The sequence below is a fragment of the Peromyscus eremicus genome, chromosome 3, assembly GCF_949786415.1.
Source record: "Peromyscus eremicus chromosome 3, PerEre_H2_v1, whole genome shotgun sequence".
Taxonomy (NCBI): Eukaryota; Metazoa; Chordata; class Mammalia; order Rodentia; family Cricetidae; genus Peromyscus; species Peromyscus eremicus.
Window position 1 is genome coordinate 132465261 of NC_081418.1, and position 25546 is coordinate 132490806.

The window sequence follows — 25546 nt, forward strand, 5'->3', positions numbered from 1 at the left end:
AAGCAACTAAAACACCCATCACAGTTGGAGACAGTGACTAGCACAGTGTACACACACTCTGCAGATGCCTGTGAGCTGAGAAGACACAGGAGTAGACCGTGAGCAAAAACAAAAGGCAGAATCTAAGGAAGTGTGCCCTTGGAATGGTCTCCACCATGAAAACAAGAATGTCCTGAGAAAAAGCCCAGAAAGAAATGTGGCAAAATGAATAGAATTGTAGGTGCCTTAATCACCTCTATTATACTTTTCAGAGTTCCTTCAGTAAGTCATATTCTTCTTTTTCTTTTCTTGAGATAGTATACCATCATGTAGCTCAAGTTAGCCTTGAACTCACAATCTTCTTGCTGCAGTTTCCCAAGCCTTGCTTTTACACCACCATGCCAGCTACAAGCTTCCTTTGTAACTCAGTAGGTATGTGTGTGAACACATCCATGTGTTTACAGTCATCCAAACAAGTAATTTTTAGATCCCTCTACTGATTCTGGTCATAGACTCCTGAGACGGGAGGGGACGCCAGTGCAGCCCTGAATGTGTAAGACTCAGACAAGAGCAAGCCTGGCCCCCGAGTGCCAGGGTCTGTGGCATGGCCCGTCCAGAAGCTGAGCTCACCTGTCTCCTTACACCGGTGGACTGTGCAGGTGCATTCTCTTCGAACTTCGCCAGCAGCTGGGTTGCCATATACTTTACTTTGTTCTGGTTCCCAATGGCAGCATCCATTCGCCTGTCCGTCAGGGTGCTCACCAGGGTGGGCCTCTCTCCTCGGTAGCTCCGGGGAGGCTCCTCCTGCCCAACAGAAAGCACCCAAGAATCAGGACGGGTCACAGAGATGCCGATGCTTTTCTCTCAGCGTGTGGGCAGGAACTGAATGGCAGCTTCAGGTTGCTTAAGAGCACTCTGCAACGTTCTGATGTGCAGTTAGCAAGGTGCCAGGATGCAGGGCACCACAGGGCACACAGACTTGTGCTGGCATCACCAGATCTCAGCAAAGCCACTGTGCTTTGCCAAATGTGTGATTCCACGGAGAGAAAGCCTGAGCACACGTGTGTGCTCATTCCCTGCTAGTTTCTGGAAAGTAAAACAGAGGCAAAAGCACAGAGAAACCCTCATAACAGATGATGACGTAAAGGTCTAGCAATACCCATTTGAGAATTAATAACTTAAACCAGGTGGCCAGATGGCTCGGTGGTTAAGATCGCTTACTGTTCTTGCAGAGGACCCAGGTTCTATTCCCAGAACCCACAGGAGACAGCTCACAACCACCTGCCACACTCTAGTTCCAGGGAGCCCCATGCCCTCTGGTCTCCACAGGTACCTGCACATACATGGTGCACATAAACTCACACAGGTACATGAATGTGTACACACACACACACACACACACACACACACACACACACACACACACACACCAAAAAAAACAAAAACAAACCCCAAACCCTTAAACCGAAAAGGATAATTCAGAGCAATCAGTTCTGACAAACCGAGGTGAATCTTACCTCCTCTGACTGACTGGTTTTTCTCCTCTTCCCAGCCCCATCTGAATCCTTTTCCTTTTTATCCTGCACCACAAGAAGACACAGACAGCATTAGCCTGGTCACCTTCCTTTGCCATTAACTCCACAGCCACATTAACGTGACTCTGTGTGCACATACCTTGGGAGAACGCTTCCGAGAGATGGTCTGTCCAAGCTTGCTCAGGAAGGAGATGGGGGATTTGGTGCTGGCTATCAGGACGGCTTTCTCCTCTGCATTCAGGTCCAAGGTGTCTGTGGACAGGAGTGAGCAATGTTTACCTAGGACAGCGCCACAAAGTCCTGACTGGAACCACGCTCCCTTATAGGGAACTAGTGGAAGGAAGCTCACAGACTCTGAGGGGCTACCAACTAAGACAGGGCATGCATAGCCACAGAAAACATCATGCTTCGGCCTAAACACTTTCTTTTCCATCCACATGCACAAAACCAACCCCATTCCTTACACTTCAGTTGCAGCGACCCACACTTCCACTCTGGAAAGGGTGGACTCTGCCTGTGACTACCACAGCAGACTGGTAAAGTTAAATTTTGATAAAGAAAACTTCAGGTTGAGGTGGAGGGTTGAGAGGGATGAGACACGGGTTGTCAGTTTGGGGGGCTGCAGAGGCCCTGTTCTTAGCTGTGTCTGAAGAGGGGTTCTCAATGAACAGAGCTCCTCAGGGTTCAGGGTTTGTGTTGTAAGAAATGCATATCCAGCTAGAGAAAGACACAGGTCCTGATAAGGGCACATGGGCTTGAAGACGCTGTGAGGAGGAGGGCACCATTAACTGTAGATTTATTATTGTTATTATCTGGGGGAGGGCACACATGCCCCAAGCATGTGCTGGGGTCCGAGGGCAGCTTTGTGGAGTCAGTTTTCTCCTCCTGCCTCTCTGTGGGCTCCGGGGACTGAACTCAGGTTCAGGCTCTTACTATCTGGTGGTAAGAACCTTGACCCACTGAGCCATCTAACATTATACTAACAGCAATAGCAATTTTGAGAATCGCTAACATTTATTCAATGCTCACTTGCCATTCTTAGTACAAAACAGCATTATGATAACCATCACTCTCTTTTTACATACAGGGAGACTGAAGTGTAAGGAAACTTAGCAATCTGTCCAAGGTTGGAAAGTGGAAATGGTGAAACAAAACCCAGGTCAGACACTGGCCAACACTCTGAAGCACAGTGCTTCAGTGACCATAAGCAGTCTCCTAGGTAGCTTCAATTGTCAACTTGACGTCACCTAGTGTCGTCTGAGAGGAAACGTGACTGAATAATTGCCTAGATCAAATGGGCCTGGGGGATTGTCCTGATTATCCACTGATACAGGAGGACCCGGCCCCACCGTTGGGGGGAATTATCCCTGGGCAGGTGGCCCTGGGCTGTAGAGCTGGCTAACCATAAGCCTGTGAGCAAATGGACCAGAGTAAATCAGCAAACAGCATCCCTCCACGGTTCCTGCCTTCAGGTTCCTGCTTGAGTTCCCACCCCGACCTCCCTCAATGATGGACTGTGACCTGGAAGTGAAAGCCAAGTAAACCTCCTCCCCCTCCCCCCTCACTTGTGGCCAGAGTTTTCATCACAGCAACAGAAAAGGAAACTAGAACAAGTTTCACAGGAAGACGTTTTGTAGCCCCATTGAGTGCTGGCTGAGGCAGCAGGCTGAGGACCACGGAAACATCTGGGAATCTCTAAGAGGGAGATGATGCAAGGGAAGCCAGAGAGAGGGCGAGTTACTGGGGATCCAGTAAAACACAGCATCACAGACACTGTGACCGTGAGAGAGCACCAAGAGACATCACTGCGGAGTGCTGACTGGAGAAATACCAAGTCTGAAAGATGAGAAACAGGCCTAGGCATGTAGCTCCGGTATAAGGAGCTTGTCTGATGTTCATGAGACCCTAGGAGCAACCACACATGTATGTGCACATGCATACACATGCACACACACACACATGCACACACACACACACACACACACACACAAACTAAAAAATGAAAAAATAAATAAAGAGGTGAGAAACAAGAAAAGAACTTGGATTGGGGAGATTCTTTGCAAGGGCACAGGGCTGTCTGGGCAGAGTTCTACAAAGAGAAGCAGTATTACAATGAACTTCCAAGTTCATCAGGAGCCACTTTGCAGAAGGGATGGGTCTGAGAGAGGCTGGGGGCAGGTGGCAGAGTCAAGGAAAAAAGCTTTGGACAGATCAGTTTTGCATACTTATGGGATTTTGAAAACAGCACAGGGTTAAGAACACAGTGCTGAGAAGGAATGGGTGAAGTGAGGTTCTAGAGACCTCCCTGCTGACCAGGCAGCAGGAGGCCAGGATCCCAGCCCTGAGCCTCGGGTCCTTACCGCTGGAGGAGAGTGAGTCCTTGAACATCTCGTAGAACTGCGTGAGGTACATCACCATGGACAGCTTGTCGGGCTCCGCCACTGACGCCATCTCCTTGCCTGTCATGATGGGAGAGATGCCCAGCTCCTTCTCAGCAACGTCAAAGGCCAGCTGGTTATTCTTCTCCACATTCTGCTCATCCAAAGAATCAAAGTCTCTGAGAAGCATGACAAGGAGAGGTGGATCAAGCTGGGCTCACTGCCCTCCATCCAGACACAGTACCGGGTACCACTGCCCTTTCTCAGTCCCCAGGCTAAGGTCCAGGGAGTCTGGTGTCATCCCTGGATCAGAGAGCAGATGGGCTTTTCTCGACCCCCATTCTTCCCTCCTGACTAGGGAAATGCACAACACCTTCAGGGCGGAAATGACTAGAGATCTACCCATCTAGATGAATGGGGAGGGGGTAGGAGGAGGTGTGGGGGAAGGGAGAAACAACTTGCATCTTCCAGGGACACCAACTCCTTACTGTAACATCAGCTCGGGATGGGAGCTATCTTAGTATGTGCCTGGCCACAAATACATAAAAAAAACTAATGTCCAACAGTGACATAACCCTGTCTGGATCGAGTTCCCGATGTCCTGGGGCTGTCGCTTGCCCTAACAGTTCTGGTAACTTCTATTAAACTTTCTCCTGAGGGGAAACTCTAAAACCTTCTTCAAAGGTTTCTCCACTGCTGAATGTCTGAGCTTTCCCAGCCATCTCCATTAATAAACACCCCCCACCCCCGCCCACCCCACCGTCCCAGGTTTTGCTCTCACTACTCAGAGGATGGCTTTCTCATTGCCTTCACCATCCTGGCATCCCATCCCTTACTTTGTGTTAACCTACTGACCTCATGAATTTTTTTTCCCATTAAAAACAAATTACTTTTCTCTTAAATTAAGCCCATTAAACCACGAACACTCATCCTGAATAGAGTCCCAGCAGTGCTGAATCGCGCACTCCCTGCTCCCTGACCACCCTCAGGCCTTCTGCAGGCCACCTTAGGGTGTTCTAACAGGACCCTCTACCCACACTCCATCCCAGCCCCAGCTGCCTCCTCCCTACCTCCTTCTCCTCCTTGCTGTCCCTTTGAGATGGAACTGACCCCCCGCCCCCACCCCAGCTTCAGAAACCCTGTCATGCCACATGGCTGTCCTCGCTCCTCACCCCTCTTCTCTGGTGCAAATGATGAAACACTACATTCATTTAGCTTTTTTTTAACCAACTTTTGGACGAGCATCAGAGGTCACTTATTTTACATCAGAAATTTACCCCTTCTTTTCATTTTTGCCTGGGAATCAAACTAAAGCCTGGTGGGTGTCTGCTGGGCAAAGGCTATGCTCCCACCTCTCCGCATTTATTTATTCACTTTAGGAGACAGTTTCGATCTGAAACTCAACTCTCCTGCGTAAGCCGCCCAAGGCTGAGATCGCAGGCAAGCCTGGCCACAGTTGTTTTGTTTTGTGGTACTGGGGATCAAACCCAGAGCCTTACACATGGTCCTCGCTGTTAATCTACACCATGCGAGGCTGGTTTTATTACCTCTTGCACCATTCCTTGCTAACATCACAGAACAGGGACTATACCTTTTAGGATTTCCTTAGCCAAGCATTAAAACAACGGGCAAAACCTGAACCCTTGAGTGGACCTAACAATAAAAAAGAAGGCAGCTTCTGCTGCTGCCTCTCACTCTGTTTGGCTTCCATAGTAACAAGAGCCTGGGGGTGGCGGGTGTCCTGAGTGCTTTGTTCATGTGGCTGACCCAAGGCCACTCTGTACTGATTCTGTAGACAGGAGTAAAAGATGGCTGTCAGAGGGACAGTAGGTAAGATGACGTCTCCTGAAGCACACTTGCAAAAGCACACTCTTTAACAGAGAAAACACCCAAGACCGTCATAAATCAGGTACATATCTATTGTTCTCTGTTGGGTTGAGCTAGCCAAGAGTTCTCGCCAGGTTTCCCTTGTGATCAATAGCATCTGAGAGAGAGCTAGCCAAAATGAAGGGTTCAACCCGGGGCCAATAAACAGAGTTTTCCTTTGTGCAAAGTTAACAGGCCCAGGTGGGTGTTAAAACCAGTTTTTGACCTTCGGCATGCTATGACTTTTAAAGCTAACTTTTTTGGGGATTGAGTTTTAAATATAAGTAAGTCAAAATCCTGGCCTTCTAGAGAAAGCATTTTACCATGCAACCCATACCAGGAAAAAGCATACAGTTTACATAATGGGCTCTGGGATCCCTGGTGAAGACAAAATGGAACACAAAACTGGTCATGACTTACATCAGATCAGGGCGGTATCTGTGGATGATTGCACACAGGGCCAGGCCGCTTTTCCAAGACGTGGTGAGATCTGTCACATTTACCCCTGCATAGCCATCTGTCTGCCTTTGGCACCACCCCAGCAGTTTGCTTGAACGAGCCACAGACTCTAAAACAATGAAAATAATTATTGCAGTATGCTCACCTAGTAACGCTGACATAGCATCCTCTTTGAAGTACACATACATCCAGTTTGAAAAGTTACTGAGGGTGGGGACAAAATGTCAGTGCTATTTTTGGAAGAAAGCAGTGAGGCATGAGTTTATGTCACTAGTATCATGATAGCACAATTTTAGGCACCAACCTATCCGATTCCAGGGTCAATGCCCCAGAGAGATACCTCTGCGCAGGTGACAAGGACCTGCCACACGGAAGCCATGTTCCGGCAGCACTCCTGGAGACAAGTGGATGGCAAAGTGCCACCTCCTAAGCTGATACCTCATTGGCAACAGAGTCAAGATGTCCCTGGAGAGTCACCTGGCAACAGGCTGAGGAAGCCTTTCCTCCACAGCAACACCGGGAGATTAGATTAGAAAAGGTTTCCTCTGTGGTACCTTAAACCAAAAGCAAACAAAGCCTCAGTCTCACTTCCTAGGGTCCTGACTGAGGGCCAAGTGAAGAGACTCTGTAGTCTAAAAATGACAAGGCCAAATACTCCAGACCAGGACAGGTCCCCTGACTCAGGTTAGCAACCTGTGTTATAAAGGATCACATGTGGAGCCAACGACAAGGCATGTGACTCGCTGACATGTCTTCATCGCGAGGAGTTCTGTGAGCATTGATCTGAGTTTGAGCAGTCTGTTCCTATCCCCGAGGCAGCTAGGATTTAGCTTTGCACGAAGTCACTTGGTGATTTGTGAACAGATAATTTAAAAATGCCTATGACCAGAGTCTTGCTAAGTCCTTCACAGTGCCAGCATGGTCTGAGATAACAAACGGAGCACTTCTGGGCATTGCTATCGACCTACTCGAATGCTTCCCATGTCTGCACATCCACCCGCCCCATGTCTATCGGGCAACTGCAGAAGCGTAGGTGATCACGGCTATGGTGAGAGAGAGAGAGATACAGTCTCTGCTCTCAAGGGCTGACACCTCAGGGGAGAAGAAAAGGATGTCACAAACTACCCTGACATCTCATGACCATGTTATTAAACTGTCCAAGATAGAACTCAAACCGTTCCAGCCTCCTCACCTCCTTGTTTGGACGGATGCAGCAAAACCACAACTATCTACCTGGTACCTCTCAGGACCACTAACCGTCCATGCCTATCCACCGTGGTGCCTTCCGATTTTCCCTATTAACAATAACGACAGAGCGGTTGCTGTTTCCACCCACAGCATGCAGAGCACTGTGGCCAATGCTACGCCAGAGACCTCCTGACTGCAACCCACGAGCAGTGTCGTTCCTCCAAGGTCAAAGACACGGACACCGAGGTTCCCAGGTCCTAACAAATCTGCCCAAAGCCACAAGCACGGCAGAAGGCACAGCTTGACTGAGAGCTGCTCGTATCTGGCCCCGAAGTCCAGGTTCTACTGTGACTCACTGCCTCAGCCCCAGATCCTGGCCTTTATCATGGAGACTGACTACTGAGCTATTTCCTAAACAGCTTCCCGGCACCATGCGTATTTCCCTGCTCAGTCCGCTCTAATGCGCCTGACCAGTTGTGCTCAATGCCACTCTCCAAAGAAAATCTCCAGCAGCCCTTCAATATGCACAAAACACAGAATGACCTTTGTGGAGGGCCCCAAAACAGCATGACCACACAGCAGCCACGACAGGCTTAGGGGCCTAGACACAGCTTATGTGAAAGGCTTACTGGCAGGCAACACCCAGATCCAGGAAAAGCCTTAAGCTGATACCACCCAGGGATCCATCCAGGGGTGAGGAAGTACCTGACATCCCAAACATTCCAACCATTACATAAGGTGGCCAGATATCCTTGAGTCTAGCACACACTATTTTTTTGTTTTACAGATACCCTAGACAACTGTCAGCCAATCAGGGTCCTGGACCCTGGAAATCCCCTCACCTGAACCTCAGCTATGATAAAAACTCTGCCCCACCTGAGCTCAGGGCTCTCTGCTCTCACCACTGTGTTGGACAGACAGAGAGACCAAGCTCAGAGCTTGAAATAAAGGCTCTTTGCTTTTACATGCGGGATTTGGTCTCCGTGGTAGTCTTTTGGGGGTCCCTGTGATCTGGGCATAACAACCTTTGTGTCTGCCACAGCATGATGGTGCTGTCTCAGGACCCAGAGGAAGGCCACCATGTGTTCTCTCCCAGAACTTGAGTGTGTGTACGGGTACCCAGGAGCTTGTGTGCACATTCTTTCTCACCCTCCCCAGGATCTGTAACTGACTGCTGTGGGACACTGTCCTCCATGTGTAAGAGCATTACCATCTTCAACAGAGTGGCTGGGATTAGTGGCAAGGGACCCTTAAGGTCAGGGCTGTTGCTGTCCCCTCACAGGAGGGAAACACCTCAGCTTTACATGATGCTGTTCTGGCTGCACACAGCCTCAGGAGGTGCTGGAGCATGGAGAAAGCAGAGAGCTAACTGAAGGGAAGCCTCCATCCACACAGCTATGGAGAAGTCCTCATCTACACAGGAGTGAGACTTCAGTGATGTGGACATCTGGGGGTCACCCACGTTCCTACAGGTATGCTTATGAACTCCCTGGTTCATAGGGCTACCCTTGAGTGGACTGACTACTTTTGTCTATTACTTTTGTTGGTTCCCCATCTGGGGCAATCAGACATTTGTTTATATCTCCCTAGGAAAAGTTCATAAAACAATAATTTACCTCTATACTATTGTACTACCTTAGACCACAAGACCTTTCTGTGTGTGTGAGGGTCGTTTTGTGCATCCCAAAAAGTGTAAGCAACATCCCTGAGTTCTATCCACTAGGTGCCACTAGTAAACCTACCTCAGTCATGACATAAAAATACACCCTGGCAACAACCTAATATCCCCAGCGGGTAAAACCACTGGCTACAGCCCAGGGCCTTTGATAGCACCGTGGTCACGGAACCGCCTGATGGATGAGTACAGACTGCTTTGGACAGGTTAGACCATTGTCGGAACTCACCATTCCGAGTCAGCTTGGGAGTGGTTCGGGAATTCACCAGGTTCTCCATTTCCAGATGAATATCTTTTGTTTCTCCACTATCATATAAATGGCGCACCTGGCAGAAAGTTCAAAGGTTGAAAAGGAAAATGAAACCCGGAATAACAAGTCCCCACTTAAAAGAAGCAAGCTGGTAAGGTCTGGATTTTTGTTTTTACTTTCTGGTAGTGCCAGGGGGTGGAGGGGGGTGTGGGGGTGGGGTGGGGAGGTGAGGTTATGGTCTTGCACGGCTAAGCAGAGCTATATGCTCCATGGTAAGCGTAGACAGATTCTCCATGATGCCTTGGAGCTTTAGTGGAATAATGTAAGCAGCTGGCTGACAGTAAGCCAGTTGGCCACAGCAGTCCCTCTGATCTGACGTTGCCCACTCTCTGAGTATTCATAAATACTGTTCAAACACATTCACGAAGCCTGCAGACATCGGGCAGAAGGCAAAAAGAGACTCCTCTACGATACAGACACACGTGCGGAGGAGGCTACTTCCTATGTGTCCTGCTCCTCAGGACTGTTGTGCTCTGTTACACGTCACAGCAAAGGGGCTTTACAGATTCTGGAGAGGCAGTACAAAATCTAGGCTAACACTAACAACAATGCCTTCTACTTGTAGAGAGCGTCCTGACCTTTCAGAGCCCTTTTGAGAGAACAATTGCATTTGCCCGACATTGATGCTGTGAGTAGGCAGAGGTTACCAAGGACACTTCTCAGGTGAAAAACCGAGGTTCAGAGAAAGCCATACAACCTGCTGAGTCTCAGGTGACGGCTGGTGTGGCTGTCAGTGACGTCATGCTTCCCGACTACTGAACCAGTCGGTGCCCTTTGCCCTACTCTGTGTGGCCTGGATTGGGAGGTGGAGGGTGACGTTCTAGGTCTTTTGTTTTTGTCATTTCTGATTTACAAGTCACTAAAAAACTCTACTTAGCCAGACACAAAGGTTCACGACTGTACCTCCAGCATCTGGGAAGCTGACCCAAGAGGATTATCACAAGTTCAAAGCCAGCCTGGGCTATGCAGTAAGTCTCCCCAACCCCCATCCCAAACTCAAAACAACTGACCAACCAATAAACAAAAAGAAGGAAAGACTGGCCCTCTGTGCCCTAGCTGCTGAATATGGTAATGGGAAATAATATCTACTTTCAACAACAGAGATACCAACTTGGATTAGTGTGTGTATGCTAACAAACATAGCTATACACATTCCTGTTGGAATATATACTATATAATAACAAGCATATATACTGTATAATATATACTGTATAATAACAAACATAGCTACTATACACATTCCTGTTGGAATATATATTGTATAATAACAAGCATATATACTGTATAATAACAAACATAGCTACACACATTCCTGTTGGAATATATACTGTATAATAACAAGCATATATACTGTGTAATATATACTGTATAATAACAAACATAGCTACATGCATTCCTGTTGGAATATATACTGTATAATAACAAGCATATATACTGTATAATATATACTGTATAATAACAAACATAGCTACACACATTCCTGTTGGAATATATACTGTATAATAAATACTATGTAATAACAAACATAGCTACACACATTCCTGTTGGAATATATACTGTATAATAACAAGCATATATACTGTATAATATATACTGCATAATAACAAACATAGCTACATGCATTCCTGTTGGAATATATATTGTATAATAACAAACATAGTTATACACATTCCTGTCTGGTCTATTGACCAGAGCTATGAGCATCCAGATCATGGACCTAGGAGTACGTAACTGATGGGAATGCTCTTACCTGGCTTGGCCGGAGGAAGTTGATGTTAATATTGGGATACCTAGTGACAGGGTCGATGCTATATTGGCTGAAGTTTTTGCTCACGTTCTCAGGGGTGGTCTGAGGCAACAACCTATAAATGCTTTCCCTGCAACGACATAGATACAACAGTGTGCTCACATGCAGTGAGATACAACAGTGTGCTCGCAGCAGTGACAAGCACCAAATTACCCGACAAGTGAGCCAACAGTCATCCCTGATGAATCTCTAACCAAATCAATCTCAGCTCTTCCCTCCAGACCAGAACTCAGTGACCCCATGGACCTGGACCAGGGAAAGGACGGAAAGGAAGAGCAGAGGCAATGCTGGGGGATGGGGGTGGCAAATGATGCTAACTTAGAAGGCTGTCATGTAGTGTGCCGATATCTACTATGACATCTAAGAAATTCAAAAGGAACATGGGGCCAGCTTGTGTGGGTTACTGGAATGCACAGTCTGTCTTGTCCCGAGTTCTATCCCCATGGAGTCATCTTTGCTGAACCTTCTCCTCAATAGTAGAATATTTAATCTAAAGGATGAAGGACACTTCCAAAACATCCTCTCTGTTAGCATCAAGGTCTATTTACTCCTCACTGAGTCTGTCAGTGCTGTGCTTACTTCCCCAAAGGTCACATGCTGGAAATCTGGACCCCAGCATGGTGGTAGTGAGGTGGTAGATGTGGTAGCTCACACCCATAATTCTAGCACATGGGACACTCAGGTAGGAGAATGCTTTGAGTTCCAGGCCAGCTAGGACTACATACTGAGTACTAAGCCAGCCTAGGGTACAGAGGGAGACTCTTATTTCAAAACACAAAACAAAGAAAAAAAAAATAAGCTTTGCCATTATATCCAGATACATGCCTTACATTAAAGATTTAAAATGATAGAATGTGCTGGCTGGTTTTTATGTCAACTTGACACAAGCTAAAGTCATCTAAGAGCAGTGAATCTCAATTAAGAAAATGCTTCTAATTAGATCAGGCTGAAGGCAAGCCTGGAGGACATTTCTTAGGTAGGGATTGATGGGGAGGGCCCACCCCATAGTGGGTGGTGCCACCCTGAGCTGGTGGTTCTGTAAGAAAGCAGGCTGAGCGGACAGAAGAGCAAGCCAGTAGGCACCCCTCCTTGGCCCTGCATCCGCTCCTGCATCCAGGTTCCTGCTCTGCTTGAGTTCCTGTCCTGACTTTGAGGATGATCAGTGATGTGGAATGTAAGCCAAATAAACCCTTTCCTCCCCAAGATGCACACTGGTCATAGTGTTTCATCACAACAGTAGTAACCCTAAGACAGAAGTTAGGACCAGGAGTGGGTATTGTTGTGACCTGCCTGACTATGCTAATTTTGGGGGAAGTATGGAAGACTTTGGGACTCTAGACTAGGAAAGCAGCTGAACACTGTAAGTACAGCTTAAGAGGCCATCCTAGTAAGAGCTCAGAGGACAACAGTGCATAGAGCAATATGAACTAACTATGGAGGCCCAGCTCAAGGTTTCAGAGGGAATAACAGTAGCAACTGGGCTAAAAGCCATTCCTGTGATAATTTGTCAAAAAAAAAAAAAAAAAAAAAAGTGGCTGCTTTTGGCCTAGTCCTAAGAATCTGCCTGAGGCTAAATTGAAGTGTTTTGAACTAATTTTACTGGCAAAAAAAAAATTTCAAGATAGCCTCGTATTAACTCCGTCACATGGTTGTTAGTGACCGTTCTTACGCAGGTCTACAGCAAAAGAGAGCAACAGGGCGAAAGAAATACGAGACGTACAGTTGAGAACACAAGAAAATTTAAGGTTGGCACCAAGGCTGGTGCTGAAACGGATGGAGAGAGGCCTGGTGTGAAGGGGTAGAAAGGGAGTGGTGCCCTCGGGGCAAGGTCCCACCCAGCTAGCCCTGCAGCTAGCAAAAAAAAAAAGGCCTGAGGAATTTTCTGTTCCTACAAAGTAACAAGTCAAAGCTTATGCAAATATAATCCAAGGAGGGCCAGGCTCCATCCCAGCTGAGCGGCCAAACTTGGAAATACCCTCAAGTTTAGAGTCAGGAGGACACAGGAGTAAAGGTGTTGTGGAATCTTCCTCTTAGGTTAAGAACAGCTGCTGAGGCCAGGCTAAGGTAGGGAGTTCCTGCATGGAGGCCCTGAGAGGCCACTGTGTGAAGCTGTCTAGGTGAAGCCTGCTGTGCTGGAGATCCCAGGAGGTTGGAAGTGACAGAACCTTGGAATGTCTGCCAGGGAGAGTGGCACAGGGAGAGGAACCAGCCCAAGAGAGAAGTGTGTTGCAGACGAGGACACAGCCTTCTAAACCCTCTGACATCAGATGTGGGGCTACAGGATTTGGAGTTTGCCCTGTGGGGTTCAGTCTTGTTGGGGCCCAGTATTTCCTCATTCGATCCCCATTCTACCAGTTTTGAATGGTAATGTATATTCTATACCACTGTATGTTGGAAGTATGTAATTTGCTTTTTGGTTTTATAGAGGCTTACAATTAAGAGACTGCCTTGAATCTCAGAAGAGACTGTGGACTTTTAAAGTGTTAAGACTGTGAGATACTATGGGGATTTCTGAAGTTGGACTAAATGCATTTTGTATTACAATATGGCCACAAGACTATGAGGACTAGGGGCTGAAATGTGGTGGTTTAAATGAGAATGGCCCCCAAAGACTCTTATGCCTGAACACTTGGTCCCCAGTTGGAACTGTTCGGGAAGGACTAGGAGGTGTGGCCTTGTTGGAGGAGGTGTGTTACTGTGAGTGGGCTGATTTCAGAAGCCCACACCATTCACACTTAGCTCTCTCTCTGTTTCAGGCCTATGGATTGGATGTAAGCTCTCATCTACTGCTCCAGCACCATGCCTGCCTGCCTGGTGCCATGCTCCCCACCCTGGTCATCATGATGGCCCTCTGAAACTGTAAGCCCCCAAATAAACTTTTTCTTCTATAAGCTGTCTTGGTCATGATGTTTTGTCACAACAAAAGAAAATAATATCAATTATCAGAGAATAATATTTTCATCCAGGAAATCTCACATTTCTGTTTCTCCTGATCAGGGTAGACAGCGGGTAAATCCTAATATCCCCGCCTCATTTACAATCATCAGCTTCAAAACATCTGACCCCCAGGGGTTCAAGAAATGTTTGCAAGCATGTAGGGGTTTTCTTTTCAGCTAGCCACTTCTGATGACCACAGCTAGCATGCTCCCACTGCCACACTGGCTTACGGAACATGGATGCCAACGTGCTACTCCTGTGCATTTGCACGTGTAATTAATGGGAAGGAGTCAGGACCAGTCACTGGTGCACAAAGACGCAGACACCACATGCCAACAGGAGATGCTGTCTGAGGAGGGGTATGAGAAGAGCAGCTTGGTCAGATCACCTTGAAGTGTCTGTGACTTTATAAGACAGAAACCTGCCCTTCTCTACTCGATGAACACATCTTTTAAGAAGAACAAGCAAGCAAGAGGGAGGAAGAAGTCACACTTGGCTGAGGAGTAAAGCAGGCCCGCTCCCCAGTCCTGTAGGAGGCGCCCAGGACTTCTTCCCCTTACCTCTCTGCCAGGACTTCCAAGGGGCTAGTGCCCAGAGACCAGCTTCGTACCATCCAGGCAGAGTCCATAGCAGCCAGAAAGCCCCGGGCTATTCCTGTTCCCATTGGCCAGAAAGGCTGAAAAAGAGATATACACACAGTTAAAGTAACTCAGCTACTAAAAGAGGGAAATAAACCAGTGACCTGGGGCCCATCATCACCTTTCTCCTCTATGGGGCAATTCTTGTAAGGAGTCTTTGAACACCTAGACTCGCTCATCACTATCTCCTAGTTACCAGGGCCTCTGCCCCTTAGTTCTCTGCCCCTTTCAGTACTCACCTCCAGGAGGCTGTCCCCAACCAGAGCTACTAGTAACTGGTGTCCATTTTGTTCCCGTACCAAGGCTGCATTTTCAGAGGCGTACATACAGGTAAAGTCAAACATGGCCACATCAGGCTGCCCGTAGTGATTGATGGCAAAATCCAGAGAAGGCAGTTGCTGCTGGGTAGAGAAGTCTGCAGCCTCCCGGGCATAGTTCAGCAGGGCCTCCTGGTCCACATTCTCCCGGGAAAGCAACAGCTCCGTGTCTGTGTAGTCCTGTCCAGGGAGAGCACAGGCCGAGATGGAGAAGCCCAAGTGGGGATGTGCAGTGTAGTTGCCCAGTTGGCCAGCTACAATCCCACAATGAACATCAAACATGACCTTGTCTCTTGGCGTTTTTCTCCCTAAGACGTTTTTACATACCTAAACCAAATCTTTTATATCAATTAAAAAGAACAGAGATGGGGGTGGCGTTGGTTAAGAGTGAATCAGCTTTGCTATCTAAATGGACCTGGCTTTCCCACTCACTAGCAGCAAAGGTCATCTATCTCAGAGCCGTTACAATTATCAAGTAAAACAGCCACATAACAGCACCTGTAAACCGAAAAGGCATTTTAAAGTCTGTGGTATTTCCTACAATCGCTTTAATCTGGGTGTCTGATGGCTTTTGGCAGCAAGAAATTCAGATTTATTACACCTAAAGGAAATCTGAAAACTTTAGTGCAAAGAGAAGTGTGGTGTGGAGCAAGAGCAGGTCGCTCCTGGACGACGAGAGGGAACACACTGAGAGAGCTAGAGATTTCTAAATCACACAGAGGATTCTGCAAGGCTCTGTGAAAGCCCACCGACAAACAAAAAGGACCGTAGCATCGAAAGGGCTTTCTATGCAGAGAGCGAGACACTCTTCCTCTGCTTTGGAGGTTCCTGTGCTCTGAGTCAAGTGTGCTCCCCTAAAGTGGGGCCTGTGGGTTCCAAGTGCCCCCAATGGTACTCAGTTATAGCCGTAAGGTGTCAGAAGCCAAAACACAAACACTCAAGTCAGTCCTGGGAATTCTGTTTGCTCAGTGTTAAGTGGGCACGACGGCTTTAGTGTTTAGCAGCATAAACCCCTTACACTACAAAAATATAGAGGCAAAGTAAATCAGACCTCAGCATTCCAGACTGTTCTTACTCAACTCTAACTAATAACCCAGATCTGCATGGCTGGCTGGTGTGAGTCTTAACTCTGTCCTCAGGCATCCCGACTGCAGGACTAACAGCAACAGAAGAGCCCCAGATAATGAACCAGCCAGCTTTATAAAGCATCCAGCCGAACACGCCTTGCTTTTGTTTGGCAGGGAACTCTGTACCAAGAGCTTTGTCTTGCTGTTCCCTACGCACACAGGGCTGCCATGCTGGGATGCAGACACGAGGTTCACGGTGGAAAGGAGACTTTGTGTCGCAAGCACGTGCTTGTCAGCTCACTCCCCAGTCTGCTATAGATAAAGCGATAGTGTGACTCATTCCAAGGGGCCTGATGTGTTAGCACCCTGCAGACACAAAGAGCTCCCTAAGAGTCAGCTCTGGGACTGGTGGGAACTGCACGGGCTCAGTCAGCACATCTGAGGCTTCTTCTATCCATTCATTGCATGGAGAAAGTGATTCTCACATCCAGATCTACGGGACCAAGTGAGATGACAGCCACGCTCCTTAAGGGACCGTCTAGCCTGTGATTTAGATTTCAGGTCCTCAGCTCAGGGTTTATCACACAATTAGTCATCCAGAAAAAGGGCTGAGCTGGAACTGGCTAAGGATAGACAACAGGCCTTTGCTGTTAGTTAGAAAAGAGCCTTAAAAATACCCTGATCTGGTCAGGTCAGTGTTCCCTGGACCTCTCGTAACCACATTTGCAGTAAAACCTGAGTCACTGTCAGGCTGTAAACACCAAGTGCTTGCTTCTTGGTTCAACGCTTGCCATTCTGCCCCCCAAAAGAGGACCCACTAATGTGGGCCCTGGTGGTGCAGGCATATAATCTCAGCTACTCAGAGGATGGCTACACTTTCAAGGCTTGCCTGGGGCTATGGTGTTATTTCAAGGCCAGCCCGAGCTACACTGTTAAGAGCCTGTCTCGAAGGAAATAGTTCTTTGAAACAAAGTCTAGGGACTTAGCTCAGTGGCAGAGTTCTTGCCTAGCATGCACAAGGCCCTCGGTTCAGTCCCCGTAGGTGTGGGAGGGTGTATGATCAATGACTGTCATGTATAGAATTCAATATAACTGTAAATCAGGCTAACTAAAGTTAAACTGGCTAGTTATGCAGGACGTGACATCCGACAATTGCTCTAAAACGGGTGAAGAGCAGGAGAGGGGAGAGAGGACGGAGTTGGGCTTATGGAAACAATCTGGCCTGTTGGTGACTGTTAAAGCTAATCATAATCATGGCCACACAGGCCCATTCTGCCCACCTCCTGTTTATAGCTTCAATCCTCCATAATACAAATATTTTTAAGTTAAACTAATAAATAGCATGGGTTTCCAGATGTGTTCAGTGTCATTTTCAGTCCCTTACAGGAAAAACCCATCAGACTAAACTTCTTCTTAGGGATCCTATCAAGCAGTTCAACAGAGATGCTGACGAAAGAAATCCATTGCTCACATGCAGTATCACCCCTTTGTCCAGCAAACTCTGCTTTTTGGCCGTCATGACAAAGTAGTGTGTGTCATCTTTGTAGTAGACGATGTTCTCTAAGTCAATACCTGCAACCAGAAGACAGACGGGTGAGAATTCAGGAAGATGGGACACTATGGAATCCACGAGGCTGGACCTGGGTCTCACAGAAAGCGCTGAAGAGCACCAGGCAGGAAAGCTGTCTAGGCTCAGATCCTCATTCCTGCACAGTGCATGGAAATCGCGAGGCTGGCTTTCTTTTGTGCAGCCCTATAACCCACTCAGTATCCTAGGTTACCCTAAAAACAATAACCAACAGTAAACAGAACACGAAAATGGGAGAAGTAAAGCAGAGGCTGGCCAATCTACAAGAGGGGATGGGTTATGTACCAGGTAAAACCTCTCTGATAATCACCAAGGAAGCTGGAGGCTCTGCCTAGATTTCTAACAGGACAGACACCTAAATGTAGAGAGAGAAATACTGAATTTTTTATTCAGTTAACCTGAAAGACACATGGAATAGAAAGAAATCAAGCTCTAGAAATCAGAATGAAAATACTTTTCTGTTTCACTGCAGCAGCATATCTAACTCAATCCATCAGAAAACAGTCACACACAATCCCATTCCTGTCCAGCAATGGTTGCTGGTGAGCTCAGATGACCTCAGAGAAGGCCACCGTGATAGCAAAGGTCACGATGTCAACAAAACCAGCCAGTGGGAAGCCTGCTCACCCAGCAGAGAGCCTGGCTTGTAGGGTGGGGGAAGGAGCTGGGATGAGATGGCAGAAGGCAGAACCAACAAAAACACATCCCAGAGCAGCCTGGTCATTGTGCTGAGGACTGACCCATGAAAGCCACAGTGTGGAAACATGCTAAGGACACAGGATGGGAGGGAGGGGCAGAGGAACAGAAGACGAAGGACACAGAAGTGACATCCGTGGCCACCCACACCAACAACCTCTGGGCTCTGCAGGCCCTGACACCAACCTGTGGCTTCTCTCAGCTCCTGGAAAAATTTTTGGTTGAATATAAAAGCCACACCACTGATCTCCTCTACTTTGGCCTCTGCGGTTGTGTTTCGGTTAATGAAATTTGCCGTAATGGCAATGGCTAGCTTGCCACGAAATTCTTTCCGACGAAATCCTAGAGCGAAAGAGAGCAGGGATAAGGACTTCAAATGAGAGAATGTTGGGGGGCCAGAATCAGGGAAAGTGGGTAGCTCACCTAACGGGGATGGAACTCAAGAGGAACTCAAGAAGGAAGTCCCCTCCCACATCACGGACAAAGTGAAATCCATCTGACTAGATTACCTGCTCAGTACTAAAGGTTACCCTTAAAATGGAGGGGTGCTGTGTGCCTGGCATATTCGTGCCTAGACTAAAAGCTGTGGTACCAATACTTCTAAGCACAGCTTGTCTCTTAGTGATCTGTGGGAAATACCCCTTGTAGGCACTGACTGGGGAGCACACATGCAAATTCTTAGGGCTGTGGTCTCTGGGGACAGGTCAGCCTCCAATCTGTGATAAGCCAGTACCTTCCAGGGTGTTCCTCCGCCCATCCCCACCAATGATCACTTCAAATTCATATTTGGATACAGGATGAGTTTTGGGGTGCACCAATGCTCTCCATCCTATCCCTGTGGACCAAAAGCAAAATGAAGGTCACAACCTAGAGGAAGTCACACCCAGACACACAGATCACACGGCGTCCCAATTCAAAGCACTACATGTAATAGAATAAGGGGCCAGCCTTGCACGGAAAGTTTTGACAAGAGCTCACAAAGACGCTTTCTTTACCTTTGCATTTCCTATAATACAAATGCCTGCCACGCCTAATACCATGTCAAAGGCCTCTTGGGCAAGCCAAAAGTCCTCAAAAGCCCAGGCTGCATGAACAAAGCCCCTTCAGTCAGCGCTGAAAACCACCTGCAAGGCCTTCTGGTTCCTCCTATGATCTCATCTGTTCTCACCCACTCAGGGCCCTCACGCCTTCCTCTGTCCAGTCCGACTCACGTTCATTCTCTTGGTCCTCGGGAGGCTGAACAAGTCCTTGGAATTCCACATTCACATGGATTTCAATGCCTAAGATCAAAGCTACTTTCAAGAGGATTAGCTGGAGCTGACGGATACCTAGAAGAACACAAAGATTTTGATGGCAAGGGGACAGGAAGGGGACAGCCTTGTGGTGCCTACCCTCAGGCTCCCATCCATCCATGTCTGCTTAGGTTCCCAAAGGCTGTCTCAGCAGAGACATGTCTCAGAAGTTCTCTTTCTTTCTCCATGTTGTAAAGGTAACACTAAACAGTGGAAGAAACATTCTGGATATACTAGGCCACCCCACTTCTGGAGCCAGGTATTCCAAATAACCTAACATGATGACAGAGGGTCCAATGAGGGCCACTGTTTCAGCAGCATCCACAGTCTTCAGAGGCACCCACTACTGCCAGCACAGGAGAGGCGAACCCACAGGTAAGATGCCACAGCATGTCTTCCAATCTAAGCCCCTGCTGGCCTCACATGCTCCTACCAGATACACCAAAGAAACCACAACCCCACCCTATCTTATCGCTTCCCACCACCAGTGACGTACAGTTGTGGAAACTGAGGTCCAAAAGGACTGAAGCCTGCTCATCATCATGGTAATAAACATATTTGATGAATCCTACTAGATCTGGCATCGATGAGAGGTTACAATGAGGCAGAAATCCTGTCCCTGGTCAAGATGCCTCTGCCCTAAAATAAGTCTGGCCACAGATAAGGACCACAAATCCAGTCAGTCAACAACCCTTGGTCCTCTCTTAAGGTCAAATTTACCTGCAGCCTGTGACTAATGAGCTATGAGCATGCGCAAATCCCCTGGTAAGTCCTCCTGGTTACTCTCCTCAGCTGACCATATCCTCGCCCTTCTGAGTCACACTCCCGAAGACTCACTGAGTGAGGCCTGTGCTAGCACACACTCTATTTCTGCAGACAACTGTGGGTTCCAAGATGCTTTACAAATTACAGCCTGGCAGATGGGCTGAGCACCTCCTCTTGCCAGTGGAATGTGGCAGCCGCCAGCTAGTGTTGGATAAATTGGTATAACCACTTCAAACAGTGAAAGCTCTAATGGCTGAATATTTTCAGGTCACAGATGGAGGAGCTCAGAACAAATGCTCCTTACTAACATCTCCCTAGACTAATTAATGACAGTAAAAAGACTTCTCCAGCTTATGATGCCGACACTGTTCCGAACTGGTTTCAGATAAGCCACTTCGTGAAAACAAGACCATCTTGAGACAAATACAAGGCTCTGACTTCATTTATCACCAGAACACAGACTCTCACTGCAGACTTGGCATTTGTGTCCAAGCTATGACTCTTACTTCTTTGTGTGTGGTTTCCCACGTCTGTGCCCCATGGCACTGTTCTCCTGCGTTAGTAGAGGGTATACAAGATCACAACACAGAACCTAAGCCAGTGTACTCTTTCACTGAACTAAGATTGACCAGAAGGTTGAAATCCAAACTGTCCACCTATTTCCAATGCCTACCCTTCCTCCTCCACTGCACAGACCATGGGTACTTAGCAAGAGTCCCAAGACCCAACAAAGAGTCTGTGTGTGTGTTGTGTGTGTGTATTCGGAGTTTCTCTGTGTGTATCTCTGGCTGTCCCAGAACTCGCTCAGTAGACAAGGTTATCCTCAGACTCAGAGATCTGTCTGCCTCTGCCTCCTGAGTGCACCACCACGCCTGGTCCCGAACTAAGAATCTTTAAGCCAAACTCTCTTTTTTGCACAAGAGACCCACTTGAGGTTAGAAGCCTAGATTCTAGAACACTGGTGGCAGGTGCACATCCTGGCTGAGGAGGAAGTCCTCAGGTCACCTACCTGTCTCTGTCCCCTGAACAAGGGAGCAGGAAGAGTTGGTGGTACTCACTGATATGGTCGATGGCTCCAGCACAGAACTTGCCGTAGAATTTCTTGGCACCCAGCCCTCGAAGATCGTGTATGGTGAAGGGCCAGAGATGCAAGACATTGTTCCGGGAGAAGGCATCTCGCTTCTCAATAACAACTACCTTGGCTCCCAACAAGGACAAGTCGATGGCTGTGCGGAGACCACAGGGGCCAGCTCCAATGATGAGACACTGGAAAACATAGGTGTTCTCAGGGCAGAAGCCACACCTCTCAAAACACACTTCCTATAACTGTCCCCCCTAGAGCCATACTCCAGGACCAAGACACCTGAAGCCTGCCTAGAACAGCAGAGCCCTTGCAATGGCCTAGAGAAAAAGCTCATGATGGCCGTGCACAGAGAAAAAGGAAACCCTACCATGTCTACCCGGAGCATCCTGGAGGACTCAAGATCAGCAAGACTTAAGTGGGTCATCACCTCAACAAACAGTATGAAAATCGCATCTCATCTTTCATCAAAACAGGACCCTTAGGAAGTTCTTAAGTCATAGGGAGACTGCTGTCCAAATGTAAGATGATTAGCTACATCCAGGCAATCAAGTCTGGTTCTACCATGCAAATGCCTCCCGGGAGGCAACTTTCAAGACCCAAAGGTTCATGTATGGAAGAATTTGCTTTTTCGTTTTTGAATATTTGTTTGTTTACTTTATGTGTGGATGTGTGAGCCTGAGTGCATGTATGTGAGCCTGAGTGCATGTATGTGAGCCTGAGTGCATGTATGTGAACCTGAGTGCATGTATGTGAACCTGAGTGCATGTATGTGAACCTGAATATATGTAAGCCTGAGTGTATGTATGTATTTGAGTCTGAGTGTGTGTATGTGAGCCTGAGATATGTGTATGTGTGTGAGCTTGAGCGTATGTGTGTACACCATCTGTTGAACTCCTTCAGCAGAGGTCAGAAGAGGCATTGGATGTCCTGGAACTGGAGTTTTGTTTTGTCTTGTTTTAAAATATATTTATTTTTGTCCGTCTGTATGTATATGCATTGCAGGTGCCCAAGGAGGCCAGAAGAAGGTGTCAGATCTCCTAGAGCTAGAGTTACGACTGTGAGGCACCCAGTATGGGTGCTGGGATCCCAACTCCAATCCTCTGCAAGAGCAGCCAGTGCTCTTAACTGCTGAGCCCTCTCTCCAGCCCCTGATGTGAGGTTTAAAGTCATTTCTAGACTGAAAGCTCAGGGAAATGCTCTTGCTAAGCTCCCTGGGGCAGGACAAACACTGACCTTAAGCAGCCTGTGCTTTATGCTCAGAAGGGAGATACACAATGCTTTGACTCTGTATACTTTTTCTTCATTTTTTGTGCTCTCTCTCTCTCACTCAGTGTGTGTGTGAGAGGGATTTTTTTTGCAGGGGTAGAAGAGGGGATGCTGAGTAGTCTACCTGTGAGCTCCCCTTAGGCCTCTCCTTTTATTTTAAATTAAAGTCTAGTAGTCACTCATGAGAATCGTGCCTTCAAATCTTCAAACTTCTCCATGGGACGGGTCTCTAGGTGTCCCACAGGATAAATTAAAAGTCACAAAAAGCTGAAATAACAGCCCTGAAGCTGCTGGACATTTGTCTACTAATTTTTCCTAGACATCTCAGGAGTTCTTCAAAGAGGAAGGCAGAGACTGCCTCCGTCCCTTTCACTTCCTCACACTTATCCCGACTCAAATGAGTGCACACTTCTCACTCTTGCTCCCACTCAGGTGAGTGCACACTTCTCACTTACTCCCACTCAGGTGAGTGCACACTTCTCACTCTTGCTCCCACTCAGGTGAGTGCACACTTCTCACTCTTGCTCCCACTCAGGTGAGTGCACACTTCTCACTTACTCCCACTCAGGTGAGTGCACACTTCTCACTCTTGCTCCCCACTCTTGCTCCCACTCAGGTGAGTGCACACTTCTCACTTACTCCCACTCAGGTGAGTGCACACTTCTCACTCTTGCTCCCACTCAGGTGAGTGCACACTTCTCACTCTTGCTCCCACTCAGGTGAGTGCACACTTCTCACTCTTGCTCCCACTCAGGTGAGTGCACACTTCTCACTCTTACTCCCACTCAGGTGAGTGCACACTTCTCACTCTTGCTCCCACTCAGGTGAGTGCACACTTCTCACTCTTACTCCCACTCAGGTGAGTGCACACTTCTCACTCTTGCTCCCACTCAGGTGAGTGCAGATCTCAGGTTTCAATCCAAGCCGATTTTGCGGAAACTCTATTTTTCCACACCGTGAAGACACCAATAGAAATACTTCCATTCACAAGGTCCTTGTTTGTGAACTACAGTCAACCTTCAGACTACGGATGGGAAGAGGCCTGACACTTGTGACAAATCCTTACCAGGTGCTGAACATGGAAAGATGACTCTGGAAAAGACACCAGGCCAATACCCATGAAGTCCCATTCAGAGAGTATACTCACACGGGCCTGGCTATGTAGACCTGCATCTGCATCCTCCTAACAGTGTGGGGGGGGCGGCCTTCAGAAAAACAGAAACTTTCTATCCACCTGCTCTCAAGCTTTGAATGTTCAATAAGAGAATACATGAAATAGCTCAGGGTCTGGTGAGGGGAGCGTCAAATGAACACAGGAAACAAAGTTTTGACCAAGTTTAACCCCTTCAGCTGGGCTGAGGCCTTGCTCTTCCCCTGCCCTCCGCTCCTCAAGTCCTCCTGGAAGCCAGCTGAAGTCCCTGTGTTGGGACTTCATGTCCTAGGAACAGCCAGGTTTACCTTTGTGTTGGTGCACGCTTTTCCCTTTTTGTAGTCTTTGTGACTGCCCCGCTTGTCCAGTTTGGCCCAGAGGGCTTTGGCCTTCCAGTAGTTGAGCTTGGACTTGAGCTTGGGGTAGAAGGAGCGGTAATCTTTGGGCTTCAGTTCCAGGTGGTCACAGAGTTCCTGGAAGGCCCTGAGGGTTCCCTTGCAGGTCGTGGCCTGGACAAACCGGTCAAAGAGGGCATGAGCTTGGTTCGTTGTCTCCTGCTTCCTCTCCTCCATGCTCCCCTGCTCTTGGCACAACCCCCGAGGGGCAGTGGAATGGCTGCTGATCCACCCGGCACTGTCACCTTAATCTAACGGGAAACAAGGAAGAGAAAGAAAACGGTTAGCATCTCTGTGTTTATGAGATCTCCCCGGAGACATGCTCCTTCCCAAAGATGGACACCACCACTCACGTCCTTGACAGACGTGCACTCACGTCCTTGACAGACGTGCACTCACGTCCTTGACAGACGTGCCCTGAAAACACTCCAGGCACCACACAGGGTACTGGGGAGCTGACAGTCTGGTAGGCAACATGAGCACAGAGACATATTACAATGGCCTATTCAGGGACTGCTGAGGCTTTCAGCTAGGCAAGGAGGGCAGGCAGGACTGGGTAGGGAGGTCACTCCAGCTGTCCTGTGAGGGTCAAGAGTGAGTCCCAGTTTTCTGATGGAGGCCACTAGGAATCTGGGAAACTACAGCAAGCCAAAAGATTAAAACCATAAGCACTCCTTTGTGTGGCTGGCTGATGAGCTCACTGTCTTGAGCCCACTAAATGGAAGTACTAATATGACTAACTTTGACGTTTACTGAGTGGCTGAGGAGAGAGACCAGGTTTAGGAGCCACTGGCATATGGAAGGAATGGAAATATTTAAGCAGAGAGCACGCAATGGGACAGCCTATGAGCAAGAAGGACCCAGGACTCTGCACAAGACCTGAGCTATGCTGGTCTGACAGAGGCCAGCAGGAAGACGCCCTCTTCAAAGACGACTGCAAGAATTAGTACAGACAAGGCTGAAGAAAGCCAAAGGATTGTGTCAGAGGTGGCTAAGAAGCAGAGGACAGACACATCAGAGTCCCTTGACACATCAGAATCACAAAGCTTTCCACTGCACACGGTACACGCGGGGTGGGTTTACAGCCACCACATTTCCAAATTCATATTTTAGAATAACGATGTTATCCATACCAGAATATCAGAAATGGCCAC

The 25546-nt window shown here is 47.9% G+C and overlaps 1 protein-coding gene across 2 annotated transcripts in view; it reads right to left on the reverse strand.

Moving 5' to 3' along the window:
* Mical3 (microtubule associated monooxygenase, calponin and LIM domain containing 3) overlaps window positions 1-24639 on the reverse strand; it is a 116087-nt gene extending 91448 nt beyond the window's left edge. For both annotated transcript variants that reach the window (XM_059258518.1, XM_059258519.1), the window contains exons 1-15: window positions 24306-24639; window positions 21556-21763; window positions 19652-19768; window positions 19174-19275; window positions 18627-18782; window positions 17628-17728; window positions 15012-15269; window positions 14695-14810; window positions 11141-11267; window positions 9310-9406; window positions 6179-6326; window positions 3875-4071; window positions 1654-1766; window positions 1497-1559; window positions 610-783 (exon numbers count right to left, since the gene is read on the reverse strand). In XM_059258518.1, coding sequence (XP_059114501.1) covers window positions 610-783; window positions 1497-1559; window positions 1654-1766; window positions 3875-4071; window positions 6179-6326; window positions 9310-9406; window positions 11141-11267; window positions 14695-14810; window positions 15012-15269; window positions 17628-17728; window positions 18627-18782; window positions 19174-19275; window positions 19652-19768; window positions 21556-21763; window positions 24306-24569 — 2241 coding nt within the window. In that variant the 5' untranslated portion in view covers window positions 24570-24639. The remainder of the gene's footprint in view (window positions 1-609; window positions 784-1496; window positions 1560-1653; window positions 1767-3874; window positions 4072-6178; window positions 6327-9309; window positions 9407-11140; window positions 11268-14694; window positions 14811-15011; window positions 15270-17627; window positions 17729-18626; window positions 18783-19173; window positions 19276-19651; window positions 19769-21555; window positions 21764-24305) is intronic.
* Window positions 24640-25546: the final 907 nt, after the last annotated feature.